Below are 22,082 nucleotides of genomic sequence, written 5' to 3'. Positions count from 1 at the left end.
ATGCGCGCAAACACACACACACACAGAGCACATTCACACACATACACACACGTACCACATTCACACATACACATAGAAGTGGATATGCACAAATAGAAAATAAGGCAAGATTTTTGAAGTCCTTAGCTTGTGATACTAATTTGAAGACTGTGAAGCCTTTAAAAAGCCAGGACGTGGCTGGAAGGGGTCACGGTGAAGGTTGTAAATGGCCCCCTGGTTTTAACTGCTGTGCTCCCTCGTGCCACATGCTCCCGCTGCCATGGCTTCTCCAGGAATGGGCTGAGGTCTCCCAGGAGCCAAGCAAACCTTCTCTCCCTCCTCCAAGTGGCCCTTGTCGAGCATTTTGGTTGCAGTGACGCAAAAGCATGATTGAGAGGCGTGCAACAAGACGCTAACACTTCCCGCTAAAATGGCCGACAGGTATGTGTGTGTGGAGGGACCCTTCCAAGTAGAAGGGTACAAGGGGGAGCCACTGGCATTGTACCAAAAGGGAGAGAGATGCCCATTGCAGTTTGTTTCGTTTTAGCAAGTCTGTGTGTCTGGAGTAGGTATGCATGTGTATGGGTGCACTTGTGGATGAGCATCTCAAAGCTGACATCGGGAGCCTTCATCAGTTACCCTCACCTTAGTCAATGAGGCAGGAGCTCTTACTTGAACCTCTATGAATCCCTTTCTTTTCTTTCTTTCTTTCTTTCTTTTTCTTCCTTTCTTTCCCTTCCTTCATTTCTTTCTTTTTCTTTTTCTTTTTTTCTGAGACAGGGTTTCTCTGTGTAACCTTTGTAGGCCAGGCTGGCCTTGAACTTGCAGCCAATCTGCCTGCCTCTGCCTCCCAGGGTGCTCGGGTTAAGGGCGTGCGTCCCCACCCCCAGCTCTTAGTTAGCTTCCCACTGCTGTGAAGGGACATGATGACTAAGGCAACTCTTTTGGTTTTGTGTTTTAAAACGTTTAATTAGGGCCTTGCTTCCAGTTTCAGAAGGTTAGTCCATAACCCGCCACTGCAGCAGGCAGGCAGGCAGGCAGGCAGGCAGGCATGGGGCTGAGAATTTACATCTTGATGCACAGGCAAACAGAGAGAGGTGGGGAGTGGTTGGGCGGGGGCTGGCCCTGGCGTCAAAGCCTACCCCCCAGTGAAATAACTACTACAAGAACACGCCTCCTTTCAGGCAGTTGTTAGCCATCCTATCGAGGAAGGTCCTCTTAAGAGCAGGGTGCAGCGGGGCAGTGGTGGTGCACGCCCTTAATCCCAGCACTGAGGAGGCAGAGGCAGTTGGATCACTGTTAGTTCGAGGTCAGCCTGGTCTACAAAGTGAGTCCAGGACAGCCAAGGCTACACAGAGAAACCCTGTCTTGAAAAACAACAACAACAACAAAGAGCACGATGCTTTAACCACAGAGCCATCGGTCTAGGGAGAGTAGGCCTTTGGTGGGTGGCCTGGGGAGCTGGGCGATGACTGGGCCACGGCCTGGTGGACACTAGGTTGGGGGTGTGCTCAGGTCTTCTGTGATGATCTGATGTCAGCTTGTTGGGATCTAAATTACCTGGGAGAAAAATCTCCGGGCACGTCTGTGAGGGGCCTTTAACCTTCACTAAGGTCCGTACTAAACTCCAGGGTGAGACTAACGAAGGGGCTGAGCACGGTTCTTCATAGCAGCCAGCTGGGGCTTTGAGACAGGTTACAAGAAGGTTGCTGTGAACAACACGCCCTGCAGCTTTGTGTGCTCCTCCCTCCTTTTCTTTTCTGGTCCTTTCGGCTCATCAGTTTCACGGCCGACGACGCCACTCATTATTTCAGGTTACCCTCAAACTGTCTGTGTCCTCAGGCCCAGGAGCGTGGGAAATGCTGGGTTCCAGGCCCAGGTGTGTTTTTTGACCCCAGCACCCTAATTTCCAGGAGTTTCTGTGGAATGAAGAGCATTGGGCAAACATTGTCCAACTTTTAGTATAAAATCTGCTCATAGAGAGAAGTGTGTTCGCCAAGAGGGGTTTATTGATGGAAAACTATGCGAGGAAGCTGACAAAGGGGCGTTTAGAGAGGCCTGGCGGCAAAGCTGGCTGCCCCTCCTGACCATGTGCGTCGCTGTCCGGTCACTTCTTGTCTTTCTTTTCTTTTTCTCCGCTCTCCCTCTACTGCCTTTACTTTGGCCCCGGGCTCCTCTGCGGTGGTCTAGAGTACTTAAGACTATCTGCGCTTTCGGAGCCTCACGTTTCTGAAGTGTACTCTTTGAAAATATATGTCGACTAGGGGAAGAAATGCAGCTATTCCTGTAAGGATCTAGGAAAACAAATGGATGTTCGTTATTTTGATTTTGTACCGAGAAGAAAGGCACAGAAAAAAAAAAAAAAAAAAAAAAAAGAAAAAAAAGAAAAAAAAGAAAAAAAAAAAAAAAAAAAAAGAAAGGCACAGATTCCCTTCCTGGTCTCTCATCAGAGGCCATGCGTAGTGTACCCTCCAAACTTCCTGATCCCACACCCTATGTCAGCTCCCCCTGGTTTCACACCCAATAGCCCCTCATCTTGTTTCTTTTTCCTTTTCTTTCAACATACATGAAGGTGACAGGTAAACTTGGCTACCTTCCTAGACACCCCCTTTTAAAAAGCGTGTCTTCACTATTAGAAACATTTACCAGCGTCTTACATTTGCCTTGACATCCCAAGTTTCGTTCATTTCTCTGTTTGTTTGAGACAGGGTCTCATGTACACCCAGGCTGGCCTTGAACTTGCTATTGGGCCAAGGATGGCTTTGCAGTCCTGATCCTCTGCTTCTGCCTCCTTCATGCCAACATTCTAGCTAGGCATGAGGCACTGCAGTAGGTTTTGTTTGTTTTGTTTTGTTTTGTTTAGCACCATAGACCAAGCCAGCCAAGTACTCTACAGACTCAGCCACGTCCCAGCGCCCGGGCCTAGGATTTGTGTGATAGTGATTTGAGGATATCCTCAGCTCAGCAGAAACACCTTACCACAGCGATTAAGTAGGGCTTTGGCAATGTGCGTCTAGCCTTGATAGCAAAGACCACACTGCCGGTGAGGAATAGGCTGGCGAACAGGTCGTTGAAGATTTCCTGAAAGTAAGAGAGATAAGATGGTCTTAGGTAGCCATGCCCCATCCACCCCAGAGACAGCATAGTGTTCCCTCCACATAATCCATTTCCAAATGCCTCTCCTTTCCCCCATAATTTAAAATAAGATACATAAGGCGAATATGCTCCTGGCCAGGCAGATCAACCAGTGATTCCCTGCTGGCTTTTGGGAGTGGAGCATAAAATCCAAATTTAAGTGCTCAGCCCTCAGGAGACACAAGATACCATCTTGTCTACAAAATCAGGTGTCCGGTGCATCTCTGTTGGGTACCTCCCCACACTCTTTCTTTATCCTCTGGAACATCCATGAGATAACCCTGAGAGCCTTGTAGATTCCTCTTCATCCTAACCCTTTCCTTCCTCCCTGGACTTCCTTCTCTGATTGCTTCCTCCTTGTTCAACTTTTTTCCTGTTCATTCCTTGGGTATTTGGTCTTCCCTTACTACCTACAAACTTTCTTCTCCCCACACAGAATAAAACCAAATTTCTGTGTATTTATACCCATTGTCCCATTTTTCTATTAGTTTTTTTTCCCCCATAGAATTTTAACTTGTTTTTAAATCTAGTGGGATGTACAATCTTCCCAGAAGTACTCCTTGGGACTCTCATTGAATATTCTGTTCAACTGTGTGGAGTTTTTTTTGTTTGTTTTGTCTTTTAAAGGTTTGTTGTTGAGCGTAGTCTCGCATGCCTTTGATCTCAGCACTCAAGGAGCACTACACATAAAATAAAAATAAACAAATCTTTTTTGTTATTTTGTTTTAGTTTTTCGAGACAGGGTTTCTCTGTGTAACCTTGGCTGTCCTGGACTCGCTTTGTAGACCAGCCTGGCCTGGAACTCAAACAGATCTGCCTGCCTCTGCCTCTGCCTCCCTGAGTGCTGGGATTAAAGGTGTGTGACATTGTTTCTGGCTGCCCCAATGTTTTTCAATGCTACTTCTGGCATATACAAGTCACAGTATGTATATAAGTCTGAATTCTCTGAGCTAGTCTGCTTTGCATACCATTGTGACTGGGTGGCTTAAAAGACAGACGGTTTTCTTCTCATAGCTCTTGGGGCTGGAAGACCAAGATCAAAGTGCCAGAAAGTGTGGTTTCTGGTGAGGGCCCTTTCCCTGGCTGGAGACAGGCTGCCCTTCCCTCTCTGTCTTCACACTACCTTTCATTGTCAAAATGAGAGGAGGGGTAGGGAGCAGGGCAGAGAAAAGGCTACTGTCTTTTCTTGTAATGATACTGTTCTGGATCAGGGTCCTAACCTTAAGTTTAATTGCTTCCTCAAAGGCCCCATCTCAGGATGGGAATCCAGGGAGGACACAGACATTGCCTTTGTAACAGTTTCATTAGTTAAATTCCTAATCTCGCACCAAAGCTTTATGCTAAATCTGGTATCTGATTGGGCAAATCCACTCTTGTCATTCTTTTTATTCTTCCAAAGAACTTTATTTGTAATGTTTTTATTAACTCATATTAGTTATACATAATAATGGGATCATTATACTTTTTTTTTTAATTCATTATTTTATATAGTATCCTACCTGCATGTGAGCCCGTAGGCCAGAAGAGGGCACCAGATTTCATTATAGATGCTTGTGAGCCACCATGTAGTTGCTGGGAATTGAACTCAGGACCTTTGGAAAAGCAGCCAGTGCTCTTAACCTCTAGGCCATCTCTCCAGCCTTCATTTTATTTTCATATATACACATATATATGAAAAATATATAAATAAAGTGTTTCAATCACAGTCCCTCTCCCTGTCACCACCTCTTTGTCCTATTTCCCACTCCAACTACTGTGCTCTTCCCAACTGTCCTCGCCTTCTCCTTCCTGTGTGTGTGTGTGTGTGTGTGTGTGTGTGTGTGTGTGTGTGTGTGTGTGTGTCCCACTGAGTTTCACTGTGGTCATATTTAGGAGCATTTTACCAGTGGCTACGTTACTGAAGGGAAATGTCTCTCCTTTCTGCATCAATCTTAGCCTGGAAACATGAGCGTCTGCACCTTCCAGGAAGGGTGTTTATAATGAGCCTAATCTTGTATATGTAATCACAGCTGTTACGATTTTTTTTTTAAATGTAACAGCCACATCAATCATGTCTAAAAGCCAGAGGTCATCCTTTGAATACCTGAGCCTTTGACAGGGTGACATATGGATGTCCCATTTGTGTCTGAGTGTTCAACTGTCATTTAGTCTTAGTATTTTGATCGGTTACAAAGTCAGTCATGACTAACCAAACAATTTTAATACTGCCTTGTAAAGTCCCCTGCTCACTTGAAATGCCGTCCGTAGATTCAGAACTCAGTTCTGAATTGAACTGCCATCTCTATGGCAATAATTTCACGCCTGGGAACGCAGCACATTTCCCAACTCATTTAGGTTTTCCTTTGATATCCGCTAACCAGATTCCATAATCTTGCCGTGAAGTTTAACTTGTCTTTCTGCAGGTTTATTCTTAGACTCCTGGTGGTCTCTGCATTGTGGGAAGGCCACATTTTCTCACTGTTCTCTGTTGGCAGCAGAAAATCTGCTGTTTGGTCTCGGGAAGCCTTAAGCACTCATTCGGACCAACGTGGCTGTGGATTGTTCTGTATTTTCTCTGAAGAAACTCATGTGACACGGGAGGAATCCTCACTTCCCATCCCAATTTGCACACACCTGCCCTTTCCTGTCACGTTTTACTCAGACTCAGCTTAAAGGGAGAAAAATAAATCTTTTTTTTTTTTTTTTAAAGGAGAAAGAATCAGCAGAGATTCTAAACAAAGGCTTCACCAAGAAAAAAGATGTTGGTTGAAGATTTGGGTACATCCCTCTTATTAAGACCAGATGTGTCCTTTATGCCCAGCTTGTTAAAAGTCTTTTTAAAAAACTATTTTTGATCACTACTGAATAGTTTTCCTGCAACTTACAATATTTTTTAATGTAAATACAATAGAGTAAAAGTGTATTGGTAGAACTTGAAGACAAAACCATATCTGGGCCACTTCACTGGGATATATTTATCTCTGATACACTGCTTGATTTGGTGTACTCAGATTTTATTGAACCATTTAGGTATCTATTCTCAAACTAAGGAAAGCTTATACTTATTTTAATTCTAACATGTGGTTTCAAAATGGAATCCCTATCAGAAAATATAATATATTAAACAATCTTTAAAAAGAGAGAAAAAGAAAACCAGACCAGCGGGGATGGAATGTAAAGATTGAAAATGAATCTTATCTGTGGGATTTTGTTTTTTAGCATTTGAGAAGGTTGACATTTCAAATTAGTGGAGGGGAAAAAGGTGAATTATTCAATAAAACAACAACAGGGTGATGGTGTTGAAAAACTATTCAGCTAATTACTAGGATAATAAGGCAGAAGCTTTGTTTCATGGTGCACCCCAAGTCCCCCAAACAGATCCAATGACTTAAATGCAACAAATACAAGGGTGCACCCCCAAGTCGCTCAAACAGATCAAATGACTTAAATGTAACAAATAAGTTACCTGAGTTCTATAGCTGCCTGCCTGGTAAATTAAAATGCCCAGTGCTCTCTCACTATGATTTAGAAGTTTATTTTTTTTTGTTAAACATTCTTTTGGCCAGGCAGAGGTCGCATACACCTTTAATCTTAGTACTCAGGAGGCAGAGACATAGGCAGAGGGATCTCTGAGTTCAAGCCCAGCCTGGTCTACAGATCAAGTTCCAGGACAGACAGGGCTATACAGAGAAACCCTGCCTTGAAAAACAAAACAAAACAAATTTCTCTTGGTTATTATAAGTTATAAATAAGATTTCTGAAAAGTTTGTTGCCAGTTTTTTCCCCCAGTTTAACCATTGCTACTGTGGAAGGACAAAGGTTCTCTTTATGGCATATTTAGTGCTATCACTTTCATTAAATCTAGAAAGTTCTTGATCATTATCACTTTAAATGTTTCTTTTTCCTCCACTTTCTTGGTAACTCTGTATGGAGTTCTGATTTTGTATTCTGTATGTCCTCTTTTCTTTCATATTTTTCTTTTTCAGTGCTCATTCTAGCTAATTCCCCCATACCTTTCTGTTCATTAATTCTCTCTTTAGTTGTGTCATACCCACTCACTCATTCTGTTTATTTTTATTTTACTTTACATGTACAAGTGATTTGCCTGCTTGTATGTATGTGTGTCATATGTGCCTAGTGTGAATAGACGTCAGAAGACGGTCAGATCCTCTGGAAGTCAGGTTACAGAAGGCTGAAAAGCACCTGACACAGATGCTGGAAACTGAACCCAGGTCCTCTGTAAGAGCAATTTGTATTCTTAACCCTGAACAATCTTGCCAGAGACATCCTAACCCCAGAAACACTTTTCAAAAAAGATTTCTTTATTTATTATTATGTACACAGTGCTCTGCCTGCATGTACACCTGTAGGCCAGAAGAGGGTGTCAGAGTCCATTACAGATGGTTATGAGCCACCATGTGGTTGCTGGGACTTGAACTCAGGACCTCTGGAATAGCAGTCAGTGCTCTTAACCTCTGAGCCATCTCTCCAGCTCCCCCCCCCCCAACTCCCCACCCCCGACACTCTTTAGACAAGGCTAACCTAAAACTCACTGTGTAGCACAGGGTGGCCTTGAACTCTTGGGTGTCCTACTTCAACCTCCTACGTGCTGACAAGACAGATGTGAGCCAACACACCGGGCCCTGGGCTGCTTTTAAACTCATCTATTGACATTTTCACTTCAATAATTACATTTCCTATTATAGACATGAAACTGTGCACTTTAGAAAATTGTCTATTCTTTCCCTATGGTGTTTTTGTTTGTTTGTTTTTCCAAGACACGGTTTCTTTTGTGTCCTAGAACTCACTCTGTAGACAAAGCTGGCTTTGAACTCAGAGATTCTACTTACACCTAATTCTAATTAGAATTCTCAGAATTCCAATTTTCCAACTTGTTTATTTTTTTGGTGAAGAACTTTTGTTATCCGTTCAGGATAGCCTTGAGCCCATTCTTCCTGATATGGCTTCTGACTGTTGGTATTATAGACAGATGCTATCAAAACACCTACCGTGTTTGCCAACTTTTGATTCTTAGTTTGGAGAGCTTTGAAAAGGTTGAGTGTATCACAAATCTCTTTGTGCTTTGGCTGTGGTTCTGCATTTATTTCTGTTATGAGCTCTAAGGATGTAATTAGAACTCCAGAGGCAGAGGCAGGCGGATCTCTGAGTTTAAGGCAAGCCTGGTCTACAGAGTGAGTTCTAGGAGAGCCAGAGCTCTGTTACACAGGGAAACCCTGTCACAAAAACAAACAAACAAACAAAACCTCAAATCTATATAAGGGAAGGGCTTTAGCTTTCCTATCCTCAAAGAGGATCCTCCCCTCCCGCCTCCCACAGGCCAGGTACAGATTAGTGTTTCTTGCTTCTTTGTGTGAGCAAAAATGCTTTCTTCTTCCTTCTCCTCCTTCCCCTACAGATGCAACATTCTCAGGTGCTGCCTTGATTTCCCAGGTTTCTGCTTGGCTTTGGCTCAAGGCCTTGTGCTGGCTGGTTTTTATGTCAACCCGAGACAAACTAGACTCATCAGAGAGGAGAGAGCCCCAATAGAGAAAAATGCCCCCATAAGAACAAACAGGCTGTAAGGCATTTTCTCAGTATTAATAGGGAAGGACCTAGCCTGTGGTGGGTGGTGCTGTCCTTGGGTTGGTGATCCTGGCTTCTATAAGAAAGCAGGCAGAGCATGCCATGAGGAGCAAGCCAGTAAGCAGCGTTCCTCTATGGCCTCTGCACCAGCTCCTGCCTTCAGGTCCCTGCCCTGTTTGAGTTCCTGTCCTGATTTCCCTTGATGATAAACTATGGTGTTGAAACATAAGCTGAGCAAACCCTTTCCTCCCCAAATTGCTTTGGTCATGACATTTGGTCTTCGCATTAGAAACTCAAAGACAGGCCTCATCTACTGACTTGAGGGTATTTGAAAATCCGTATCTCAAGTTCCTCATGTCTCTATCCCAGCAGTCTACAGCTTGTACCGTCATGGCCCCTGTTTTCTGTCTCTAGAACCCTTGCATCCTTCCTCTATTCCTCTCCTCTTCTTCCTTTCTTCTCTCCTTTCCTGCACTCCCTTCCTTCTTTCTCTTCTCCCTCCTTCCTCCCTCATTTTCCTTCCTTCCTTCCTTTCTTCCAGCTTAGCTATTTAGTTAAATCAGTATTGGTTACCCTTCTACCACTAATTTTAGGTACATATAGGACAACTGACTTTCATGTGTGGTGGACTTTGCTGTACTAAATGGAAGGAGTCTTCTCGGGTTCTTCACTGGCCATGTGCTCTCCATCTTTTTACATTGTCTCCTGCCCATTCTGTTTCCAGGAGTTTGCATTTTAGTTCTGTCCATTTCTTTTTGTACTGGTGGTCTTCCTGAAGACTGAAGGATCCTTGGACACTAACAGCTTTTAACAAGAGGGCAGGGTAGGTAGGTGGTTATGGCTGTCAGAAGGTATATTCCATTAAGTTTGAATCTTTTTTTTCCCCCCTTGCTGTTACCTAGTTAGGTGACCTGAAGGACAAGTTATTTGGCTTTTTGGGGGCTCATTTGCTGGTCTGTAAAGTGGAAGAGATGGGGGAACAGAGGGCTCTGGAGGTAGGTAATGAGCAAGGGGGGTTGGAAGTTGAGGTGTTGTTTGGCAGGGAGGGGTGTACTCAGTGACTCCATAAGCGACAGGAAGGAGCAAGTCCTGAGTCCTAAGACACAATGGCAAGAAGTTTGCACGTGGCTAATCTGATTAGGGATGATCGCAGTCCCTGGGGCAGGGACAAGGGGCTGGAGGAGTGGGTGTGGAGCTGACTCAGCCAGCCTCACCCCACTGCAGGACTATTCCAGGCGAACCATGCTTCTGAAGCATCCTCTATATTCCCTGGGGACCTGCCACTGTTTTAGACACAACTGGCATTTGCCTCATTTTCACCACTGGTTCAGTCTGATCTCCTCTTTGTGTGAATCCTGGAATGCTCATTCCAATGAGATGTATGGCGGCCAAAGCGTCATCAGAAATGGCTGGTTGTCACACCTTCCCTGGTTCTGGCTAGCAACGCTTTGGTCCCTCTTTCTTTGACCCAACACAGGTTTTGGGGGAGCATTTCCTGTCTGGCTGCCCTTCTCCAACCCAGCTTCCCAGGTTGAGCACCGGGAGAGGGGGTGAGGTTTCCCGCCCGCCTCCTCCCCACCCCAGGTACTAGAATGTGACTTGTACCACCTTCCCTACAGTTTTTACTTACAGCAATAGGCCAGAAGATGAAGGGCATGTATCTATCGATGGCAAAGGTGTAAAGCAATATGAAGAAAGAGAAGATGGACACTTCCATAGTGAGAACCAGGATTAAGATGGGGTGTGAGGCCAATGATTCGAAAAGCTGCAGGGCCTGGCTCATGACGCACTGGGTGGAATAAACACATACGCTTGAGCTTGCTAGAATGGCTCCCCATTACTTTTGAGAACCTCCCAACAGACACCCCTGGGATTCCCATCCAGTTTACCAAAGAAATGATCTTGACCTCGGCGTGTCCCGCTGTCCAGAACACTCTATTGCTGTCTTTGAATTCTAACTTGTAGCGTTTAAACCCCTTTTTTGCGACCTTTTCTTCCTTGGCCTGTTTGGCAGCATCCTGGCCAGGCGGAGGCGCTGCCATGGTTAGCAGTAGTTCTCAGCTTCTTACTGCCCAGCCTTGCCTACTTGCCTGCAGTCCCTGAACAGGCCCAGCTCTAGAGAGAGCCTGGTGTCTCCAGACCTGTTCAAGGGCGGCGCTCAACTGACCGCTGGGACTGCAGAATTTCAACGCTTGCTCTTGGTCTGCGCGCGCCCACCTCGGCTCGCTCGCTCGTGGAACAGTGGGATCATCTCCGCCCAGCAGGGACCAGACACTTCCACCCTCTACGCAGCTGCAGCTGAGAGCCCCACTTGTCCTAGGGAGGCCTTCTTGAAAAGGAGCCCCAGGTTTGTGGCTGTCACTCCCTGGGGTCCTGTCCCTCCCGACCACCTGGGGCCACCTTGTGGAGCAAGTGGAAGTTACAACGCGACTTTGACACAAGACCACAAAAGGAAGCAGAAGTGTAGCTGACTTGGCAGCCCTGCCTTTATGAGCATGGGAGCTCTGTGATCGCTGGCGGAAGTGATTCTTTTCTTTTCTTTTCTTTCTTTCTTTCTTTCTTTCTTTCTTTCTTTCTTTCTTTCTTTCTTTCTTTCTTTCTTTCTTTCTTTCTTTCTTTCTCTTTCTCTTTCCTTTTTAAAATTTATTTATTACGTATACAGTGTTCTGCCGTCCCGCCAGAAGAGGGCACCGGACCTCATTATAGATGGTTGTAAGCCACCTTGTGCTTGCTGGGAATTGAATTCAAGACCTGTGGAAGAGCAGCCGGTGCTCTGAGCCCCATGGCGGGAGCGATTCTATGTTGTTCATTTACTCAACAGAATACTACTCATGTATTAAAAACAAGGAAATCGTGAAATTTGCAGGTAAATGATGGAATTAGAAAAGATCATCCTGAGTGAGGTAACCCAGACCCAGAAAGACACACATGGTACAGACTTACTTATAAGCAGATATTAGCCATTTTAGTACGGGATAACCATACTACAATTCACTCCCATCCACCAGTGCAAACTTGGATCATGTGGTTTGATAGTGCTTAATTTCTTGAGTTCTTGATATATTTTGGATATTAGCCCTTTGTCAGATATAGGGTTGGTATTTTCCCAATCTTTAGGCTGCTGATTTGTTCTATTGACAGTGTCCTTTGCCTTGCAGAAGTTTTTCAGTTTTATAAAGTCCCATTTATTAATTGTTGATCTTAGAGCCTGAGCTGTTGGTGTTCTGTTCAGAAAGTTGTCTCTTGTGCCAATGAGTTCAAGGCTCTTCCCCACTTTCCCTTCTAATAGATTTAGTGTTTCTGGTTTTATGTTGAGGTCTTTGAGTTTTGTGCAAGGTGATAGATATGGGTCTATTTGCATTTTTCTACACGTAGACATCCAGTTAGACCAGCACCATTTGTTGAAGATGCTTTCATTTTTCCATTGTTTGGTTTTGGCTCCTTTGTCAAAAATCAAGTGTTTGTAGGTGTGTGGGTTTATTTATAGGTTTTCAATTAGATTCCTTGATGAACCAGTCTATTTCTATGTTAGTACCATGCAGTTTTTATTACTATTGCCCTGTAGTATAACTTGAAGTCAGGGATGGAGACACCTCCAGAAGTCCTTTTATTGTATAGGATTGTTTTAGTTATTGTTTTTTTTTTTTTTTTTTTTTTTGTTTTTTCGAGACAGGGTTTCTCTGTGTAGCCTTGGGCATCCTGGACTCACTTTGTAGACCAGGCTGGCCTCGAACTCACAGTGATCCGCCTGCCTCTGCCTCCCGAGTGCTGGGATTAAAGGCATGCGCCACCACGCCCGGCTTATTCTGGTTTTTTTGTTGTTGTTGTTTTTCCATATGAAATTTAGAATTGTTCTTTCAATGTCTGTAAAGAATTGTATTGGTATTTTGATGGGGATTGCATTAAATCTGTAGATTGTTTTTGGTAAGGTAGCCATTTTTACTATGTTAATCCTACTGATCCGAGAGCATGAGAGATCTTTTCATCTTCTGATATCTTCTTCGATTTCTTTCTCCAGAGACTTGAAGTTCTTGTCATTCAGGTGTTTCCCTTGCATGACTTACACCATGATATTCCATATTATTTGTGGCTATTGTGAAGAGTGTATTTTCCCTATTTCTTTCTAAGCCTATTTGTTGTTTGTATACAGGAGGGCTGCTGACTTTGTAAGTTCATTTTGTATCCAGCCACTATGCCGAAAGTGTTCTTTGGTAGAATTTTGGGAGTCATTTATGTATACTGTCATATCATCTGTGAATGGGGATACTTTAACCTCTTCCTTTATAGTTTGTGTCCCCTTGATCTGTAGGCTCAATTTTCTTAACAATTATACTTTATTATGAACTTATTAAATAAGTTATATATAATATATATAATTAAACTTATTATATCCTTCCCTTATCCCCCCTCCCTTTTCTCTAACACTAGATAGGATAGAAAGATAAGAGAAAAGAAGGATAGAAGAAAGAAATTCCTAAATGAAACTTTTGTTAAATTATAACTAACCCCCTAGGCAAAAATGAACATTGATAACTCACTGAAAACAGCCACCCCACCTATTGGGAATGAGGGTGTCATTCTCTCAAAATTACTTTTTGCTGTTTAGGGGGAAAAACATCTTTTGGGCACCCTTAGAGAAATAAGATGTTGGCTAAGTGCTGGAAAAGCTAGCTGTATCTGTTTTTGTCCAGTCTTCTTGGGATCGATGCTTTTGGCTAGCCCTTTTAAAACTGAAATGCATGCAATTTCTTGAGGAAACAGTAGCTGAAGCAGTCTTCGATGTTGAATCGCCTGGGCTACCTGCTTTGTCTTCATAATTATCTGTTTTTTTTTTTTTCCTGAAAATAAGCAAACTTCTCTCTCAGCTGCTGTCTTCCCTTCATCACCAACATTATGAAAATTTGAAGTCAACAAAGCATTATTTAATCTGTCCCTGAGGTTCTTTACCCTTCCTTTTTGTTTAATAAGCATCTCTTTTAAGGTATGATTCGCTCTTTCTACAACTGCCTGCCCTGTTGGATTGTGAGGTGTACCAGTAATATGTTTTATTTTATTTTATTTTATTTATTGCATATGAGTGCTTTACAGAAGAAGGCACCAGATCTCATTATAGATGGTTGTGAGCTACCATGTGGTTGCTGGGAATTGAATTCAGGACCTCTTGAAGAGCAGGTGGCGCTCTTAACCACTGAGCCATCTCTCCAGCCCCCAGTAATATGTTTACTATTATAACATGTATAGAATTTCTTCATCTTAAGGGACACAGATGCTGGAGCATTGTCGGTCTTAATTTGTGCAGGTTTTCCCATTATTGCCATTATTTCCAATAAACGAGCAAGTACACAATCAGCCTTTTCAGAACTCAGGGCAGTTGCCCATCGAAATCCTGAATATGTATTGTTAGTATGGTGTATGTATCTTAGTTTTCCAAATTCTGCAAAATGAAATACATCTATCTGCCAGATTTCATTCCTTTTTGTATCCTTAGGGTTAATTTCAGCAGGAAAAGAGTTTTGATTATACAAAGAACATGTAGTATGCCTATTAATTATTTCTCTGGCTTGTTGCCAGGAGATAGGGAACCTTTTCTTCAAACCCTTACCATTAACATAATTTTTTTTCATGAAATTTTGAGGCTTCAAGCACATTTCCTATTAATAATTGGTCTACTTCATTTCCTTGTGCCAATGGACCTGGTAAACCTGTATGGGATAGTTTCTACTTTGGATGACCTGTTGCAGTTGTATAAATAATGTAGTTAATTCAGAGTTATCAGGAGTAAATTCAGCAGTTTCTATATGCAAAACAACTCTTTCTGCATATTGAGAGTCAGTGATTATACTAAGAGATTCAGGAAAATCTAACAGTACCATAAGGATTGCATATAATTCTGACTTTTGAACAGAGGTAAATGGACTTTTGATTACCTTGTTTGCTTTCTCAGACTTATAACCAGCCATACCCATCTTATTTGCATCAGTATAGAAGGTGGCTGCCCCTGGTATCGGTGTCCTCTTTACAATACTTGGAAGGATACAATTAGTTCTTTTTATAAACTCTATACGTTTGATTTTCAGGTATTTGTTATTAATTTCTCCCAAATAGTTACTACAAACCCTTTGCCAATCTTCACTTGTTACCCATAATGGCATAATCTCAGAATTAGTAAGAGGTACTAAAATTTCCACCGGGTCTGTCCCTGACAGCTGATGCAATCTTATTCTTCCTTTTATAATCAATTCAGAACATTTTTCTATGTATGTCTTCAATTTTTTACTTTGTTTGTTTGCTAAGAAGACCCATTCCATGATTCTATCTTCCCTTTGCATAAGGAGCCAGTAGGAGAATGTTTTGAAGGCAAAATAACCAGAATGCAATGAAGTTTCGGATTAATTCTATCCACATATACCTTTTGCAGTTTTTGCTTTACCAAAATTAATTCCATTTCTGCTTCCGCTGTTAGACACCTTGGACTGTTTAAATCTGAATCCCCTTGTAATGTTTGAAACAAGTTATTTAACTCATAGGTAGCTAGTCCAATTGTAGGCCTTAACCAGTTAATATTTCTCATTAATTTTTGAAAGTCATCTAAATGAGAGACGCATGGGAGAACAGCAAAATAAAAGGATCCAGAGGGTCCTAGAAATCTACAAGTAGAACAATATGATAGGCAGATTTGGGCCCAGGGGTCCCGCTCAAACTAAGGCACCAGCCAAGGACAATACAGGAGGTAAACTTTAAACCCCTTCCCAGATCTAGCCAATGGTCAGAATATTCTCCACAGTTGAGTGGAGAGTGTGATACGACTTTCTCACATACTCTGGTGCCTCACATTTGACCATGTCCCCTGGAGGGGGAGACCTGGTGGCACTCAGAGGAAGGACAGCAAGTAGCCAAGAAGAGACTTGATACCCTATGAGAATATATAGGGGGAGGTAATCCCCCTCAGGAACAGTCATAGGGGAGGGGAATAATGGGAAAATGGGGGGGGGGAGGAATGGGAGGATACAAGGGATGGATAAACATGAGATGTAACAAGAATAAATTAATAAAAAAAAAAAAAAAAAAAAAAAAAAAAAAAAGAAAAAAAAATTTTTTTTGAAAGTCATTTATAGTTTTCAACTGATCTGTATGGATCTGTACCTTTTGTGGTCTAATTTTTTGTTCAGTTAGCTTATAGCCTAAATAGGTAATTGAATCTCCTCTTTGTATTTTTTCTACAGCAATCTGTAATTCCCAACATGGCAGAATTCTTTGTATTTCTTTAAACATTTTTTAAAAAAAGTCTCTGAATCAGAATCAGCCAACAGAATATTATCCATGTAATGGTAAATGATAGCTTGAGGAAACTGCCTACGAATTATTTCTAATGGTTGTTGCACACAATTTTGGCATAAAGTGGGGCTATTCAGCATTCCCTGTGGAAGTACCTTCCAATGGTATCTCTTCATTGGACCACTGTTGTTCAGTGTAGGTACTGAAAAAGCAAACCTTTCCCTATCCTTCTCATGCAAAGCCATCATTAACAAAAACAAAACAAAACAGTCTTTTAAATCAATTACTATTATAGGCCAAGACTTAGGTAACAGGGAAGGTAAAAGAATTCTAGGCTATAAATGACCCACTGGTTGGATCGCCTTATTTACTGCTCTCAAATCTGTTATCATCCTTCAGCGGCCTGAATACACACACACACACACACACACACACACACACATATATATATATATATATATATATATTTTTTTTTTTTTTTTTTTAACCACAAACACAGGGGAATTTCAGGGGCTAGTAGACTCTTCTATGTGCTGAGCCTCCAATTGCTCTTGTACTAAATGATGAAGAGCCTGCAATTTTTCTTTTGTTAAGAGCCACTGCTCTTGCCACATAGGGCTGTTTGAAATCTATTTTAGGGGCAAAGCTGTTGGTACATCAACAGTGGCCCCTCTTATAAATTTGGAAACTCAATACCTGTCTGAGTTTGGACAATGGGCATAGCTCGTGGTTGCTCCTGATTATTCATCTAAATATCTCCCCCAGAAGCCTGCGCCATTTAACCCCTAGCTTCATCATTGTTTAATCTCTGTAATTGCAGGAATATTAATCTGACTACCCCATTGTTGTAAGAGATCTCTTCCCCATAGAGTTATGGGTATGCCAGCTACATAGGGTCTCAGCTTCCCTGTCTGCCCTTCTGGTCCCACACACTTAAGCCACCATATGCTTTGTTGTATTTGAGATAATTTACCAATTCCTATAATTTCTGTATAAACCTTCTGAAGTGGGCAATTTGGATTCCAATACTTGTTTGAAATTATCATCATGTCCGTGCTGGTATCTACCAGGCCTTGTAATTCATTTGTATTATTTATCTAGGACTTTGATCATTAACCATTGTTGGCCAGAACACACAATTCCCTGTACTTCCACACCTGTTCGTTCTATTGGAGTGGCTTTGCCCTTAACGTAAGGAAACAGTAACAGCTGAGCAATTCTAGCCCCTGCATTAATTTTCATCTCCTTTTTTTACACATACCATGATTTTTATTTCCTCTTTACAATCCCCATCTATAATACCGGGATGCACAATAAGACTTTGGAAAGTCAATCACTCCTTCCCAGAATTATTCCCACTGTGCCTGGAGGCAAAGGGCTGTAATCATCAGTACTTAATTTGTAGCATTCAACCTGTGGAGATAATGTAATAGATAGATCTGAGGCCAGGTCCAAGGCTGCACTGCCTTCAGTAGCATGCATTAGGTAACCAATACCTAGTTCCTGTTTTCCTGGGAGTCCGTAACTTCTGGACTGGCCAGGGGAATTTGGCTTGTATTGTTGGTGGTAGGGCCCCGAGCCACAGGGCCCCCTCCTGCCATTTCCTGTCGGCAAGATATTACCTTACACATCTCTTTTAGATTGACAATCCCCTAGCCCAATGTTTTCCTTTCCCACACTGGCTACATGACCCTGGAAGTGTTTGTTTTCTGTTTTGTTTTGCTTTGTTTTTTGAGGCAGGGTTTCTCTGTGCATCCTTGGCTGTCCTGGACTCGCTTTGTAGACCAGACCAGCCTTGAACTCACATTGATCCACCTGCTTCTACGTCCCGAGTGCTGGGATTAAAGGCATGTGCCACCACACCCTGCTGCCCTGGAAGTCTTGGCACCTCATAATCATCATGGCCAGATGCTCCTTGTTCTGCCCCATGAGTACCATTTACTCCAAATTGAGTGCACCTGTTATTTTGAGGGCTGAACTTTTAACCTTACAGTTTCTTTGTATGTGACCAATTCTGCCACAATTTAAAGCGCCAGGTGTTATGATATCTGGGAGCTGTGGCTATAGCTTGTCCTACAATATTGTTTTGATGTCCTGGAAAGTTTATATTAACTGTTTCTCTTACCCGCTCATCTAATGGAGCTCCTCTTTCCTTTAAGGGCCTAATTGCCCTCTTACATCTCGTGTTAGCATTCTCATATGCCATAATGAGTTTCAATGCCTGTTTGGTGTCAGAATCCGTTATTGCTCGATTTAGCGCTGATCCCAATCTATGTAAAAATTCTGTGAAGGCCTCCCCAGGCCCTTGCAATATCTTAGTAAAAGCAATGGTTATCTTACCAGGTTCCTCCACCATGTTCCGAGCTCTTAAGGCTGCAACACGACATTGTTCAATCACTGTATCATCATATTGGACTTGTTGTCTTAGGTCAGCCCTTCACCACACAATTGCTCTTTACTCACATTTATGTCCCTTCTCCTATTTTCTGTTCTATTCTCTGCTTCCCTTGGCCACCATGATAACCATTGCAGCTGTTAGGCAGCTTCTAATCCCGCTGAAACCAAAATTTTCCAATCTTGGGGAACAAGCCTATGTTGCGTGTCTATGCTGTGTGTCCCAATTATTCAGCATTTGTTTAACGAAAGCGGAATGTAATCTATACCTGATGACAGATTCCTTAAAATGTTTTAAATCTAGCGTAGCTATTGGACTCCATGCCATTTCATCATAACCCTCAGCACCATTTTGAGCAGGCACATGTCTTATCATAACTGGAAAAGCTAATGGTGTCTATGTGATTTTGGAGGGTTCCACCATGGGAGCATTTTTCTCCAGAGACCCTTTTGTTTTTCTGCTGTCCTGTTCCTCTTGTTTTTTTTTTTTTTTTTTTTGTTTTTGTTTTTCAACCTCTCAGACTTCCCATTTCTCTCCACCCCTTTCTGCATGCTGGTGTTCTGACCACCTGGTCCGTGGAGCAGGGCGAGGTGGCAACTGTGGGAAACACTTGCTCTCAGTTACCAGGTTTTTCTCCTTTATCAGTGATGCCTATTGTTTTCCAATTGCTTCAGCCTCTATCTTCAAATTCTCTAGCTGAACTGCCCACTCTGCAATCCTTTCCAGAACGATAGTACTTACTGACCCTTCCAGTTTTCACATCTTATCAGACTCTTTTCCAATCTTTAAAAAAAATATTATACAGTAAAAAGACTGAGAAAGAACCCTCTGGGTATAAAGCAGGAAAGCACTTTGCAACAGCAGTTGGGGCTTTGGTGACACCCTGAAAGAGCATTGCTATATCTTTAAAACCTGTATCCACCTCCTCAATATTAGAAGTTAAGTTACCCATTATGCCCAAAGCACATTGAGTGCCAACTGTAGGCTCAATTTTCTTAACAATTATACTTTATTATGAACTTATTAAATGAGCATACCTCTCTTAAATCCTTTCCTTATGGGAGATCTTTTAATCTTCTGATATCTTCTTCAATTTCTTTCTCCAGAGACTTGAAGTTCTTGTCATTCAGGTGTTTCCCTTGCTTGGTTAGACTTACACCATGATATTCCATATTATTTGTGGCTATTGTAAAGAGTGTATTTTCCCTATTTCTTTCTAAGCCTATTTGTTGTTTGTATACAGGAGGGCTGCTGACTTTGTAAGTTCATTTTGTATCCAGCCACTATGCCGGACGTGTTCTTTGGTAAAATTTTGGGAGTCATTTATGTATACTGTCATATCATCTGTGAATGGGGATACTTTAACCTCTTCCTTTATAATTTGTGTCCCCTTGATCTCCTTTAGTTGTCTTATTGCTCTAGCTAGGACTTCATGTACTATATTGAGGAGATGCGGAAAGAGTGGGCAGCCTTGCCTTGTGTCTGATTTTAGTGGGATTGCTTTGAGTTTCTCTCCATTTAATTTGATGTTGGCTACCAGCTTGCTGTATATAGGCTTTATTATGCTTAGGTTTGGGCCTTGTATCCCTGATCTCTCTAGGACTTTTATCATGAAGGGGTGTTCGATTTTGTCACAGACTTTTTCTGCATCTAATGAGATGATCCTGTGAGGTTTTTTTTTTTTTTTCCTTCAGCTTGGTTATATGGTAGATTACATAGATGGATTTCTGTTTGTTGAACCATCACTGTAGGCCCAGGATGAAACATACTTGATCATGGTGGATGATGTATTTGATATGTTCTTCAGTTCAGTTTTTTTGTTTGTTTGTTTGTTTGTTTGGTTTTTTTTTAGTATTTTTCATGAGGGAAATTGGTCTGAAATTCTCTTTCTTTATTGTGTCTTTGTGTGGTTTAGGTACCAGAGTGACTGTGGCTTCGCAGAATAACTTTGGCTATGTTCCTTCTGTTTCTATTCTTTGGAATAGTTTGAAGAGTATTGTTATTAGCTCTTTTTTTGAAAGTATGGTAGAATTCTGTACTAAAACCATCTGGTCCTGTCCTTTTTTTTTTTTTTTTTTTTAATTTTTTGATGGGAGACTTTTGATGACTGCTTCTATTTCCTTAGGGGTTATAGAACTGTTTAAACTGTTTACCTGATCTTGATTTAGCTTTGGTAAGCAAAATTTATCAAGAAAGACATCCATTTCCTTCAGATTTTCAATCCAAATCTAAAAAAATATAAACAAAATGAACAATTTCCACTGGTGTGGAACACAGGCTTTTGAAATAAGACCTAATGATTCTTAGGATTTTCCTCAGTATCTGTTGTTATGTTCCCCTTCTCATTTCTGATTTTGTTAATTTGGATACTGTCTCTCTGCCTTTTAGTTAGTTTGGCTAAAGAATTTTCTATCTTGTTGATTTTCTCAAAGAACTAGCTCTTGGTTTCAATGATTCTTTATATTACTCGCTGTTTCTAATTTATTGATTTCAGCTCTAAGTTTGATTATTTCCTGCTGGCTACTCTCCTCTTAGGTGTGTTTGTGTCTTTTTGCTCTAGAGATTTTAGGTCTGCTTTTAAGATTATTTATTTATTTATTCTTTTTTGAGACAGGGTTTCTCTGTATATCCTTGGCTGTCCTAGACTTGCTTTGTGGACCAGGCTGGCCTCGAACTCACAGCAATCCAGCTGCCTCTGCCTCCTATTTATTTATTATGTATACAGTGCTCTGCCTGCCTATACACTTGCAGGCCAGATGAGGGCACCAGATCTCATTATAGATGGTTGTGAGCCACCATGTGGTTGCTGGGAATTGAACTCAGGACCTTTGGAAGAGCAGCCAGTGTTCTTAACTCTCAGCCATCTCTCCAGCCCCTTAGGTGTGCTTTTACATTGCTAGTATGAGATCTCTCCAATTTATTTATGAAGGCCTAGTGCTATGAACTTTCCCTTTAGCTCTGTTTTCATTGTGTCCCCTAAGTTTGGGTATGTTGTGCCTTCATTTTCATTGAATTCTAGAAAGTCTTTAATTTCTTTCTTTATTTATTCTTTGAACTAATGGTCATTAATTAGAGAGATGTTCAGTTTCCATGAGTTTTTAGGTTTTCTCTTGTTTCTGTTTTTGAAATCTAGCTTTAATCCATAGTGGTCTGATAAGATACAAGGTGTTATTTCAGTTTTCTTATATCTGTTGAGGCTTGCTTTATGACCAAGTATATGCTCAATTTTGGAGAAGGTTCCATGAGATGCTAAGAAGAAGGTATAACCTTTTCTGTTTGGCTTAAATGTTCTGTAGATATCTGTTAAGTCCATTTGTTTCATGACATCTGTTAGTTTCATAATGTCTCTGTTTAATTTCTGTCTTAATGATCTTTCCATTGGTGAAAGTGGGGTGTTGAAGTCTTCCACTATTAATGTGTAATTTAAAAATTTATAATGTTTCTTTTATGAATGTGGATGCCTTCAAATTTGGGGCATAGATGTGCAAAATTGAGATGTCATCTTGGTGGATTTTCCTTTGATGAATATGAAGTGTCCTTCCCCATCTTTTTTGATTATTTTTGATTTGAAGTTTATTTTATTAGATACTAGAATGGGAACTCCAGCTTGCTTCTTGGCTCAGTTTGATTGGAAAACCCTTTTCTAGCCCTTTTGCTCTGAGATAATGTCTATCTTTGTTTCTGAGGTGTGTTTCTTTCTTTCTTCCTTTTTGTTTTGTTTTGTTTTTGAGACAGG

The 22,082-nt window shown here is 41.6% G+C and overlaps 1 protein-coding gene across 1 annotated transcript; it reads right to left on the bottom strand.

Annotated features, from left to right (window-relative positions):
- Nucleotides 1-2,180: 2,180 nt before the first annotated feature.
- On the bottom strand, nucleotides 2,181-10,652 carry LOC127209245 (CKLF-like MARVEL transmembrane domain-containing protein 2A; the record flags this gene model as incomplete). The annotated part of the gene is made up of 4 exons (XM_051168844.1): nucleotides 2,181-2,273; nucleotides 2,959-3,060; nucleotides 10,307-10,465; nucleotides 10,566-10,652. Coding segments are annotated over 4 exons (441 nt in total), but the record flags the coding sequence as incomplete, so codon positions are not given.
- Between the last annotated feature and the right edge of the window lie 11,430 nt (nucleotides 10,653-22,082).

This window comes from Acomys russatus, chromosome 26 (genome assembly GCF_903995435.1).
Source record: "Acomys russatus chromosome 26, mAcoRus1.1, whole genome shotgun sequence".
Classification (NCBI taxonomy): Eukaryota; Metazoa; Chordata; class Mammalia; order Rodentia; family Muridae; genus Acomys; species Acomys russatus.
Note: the sequence above shows the minus strand (reverse complement) of the source record. Positions and strands in the feature narration are given on the sequence as shown.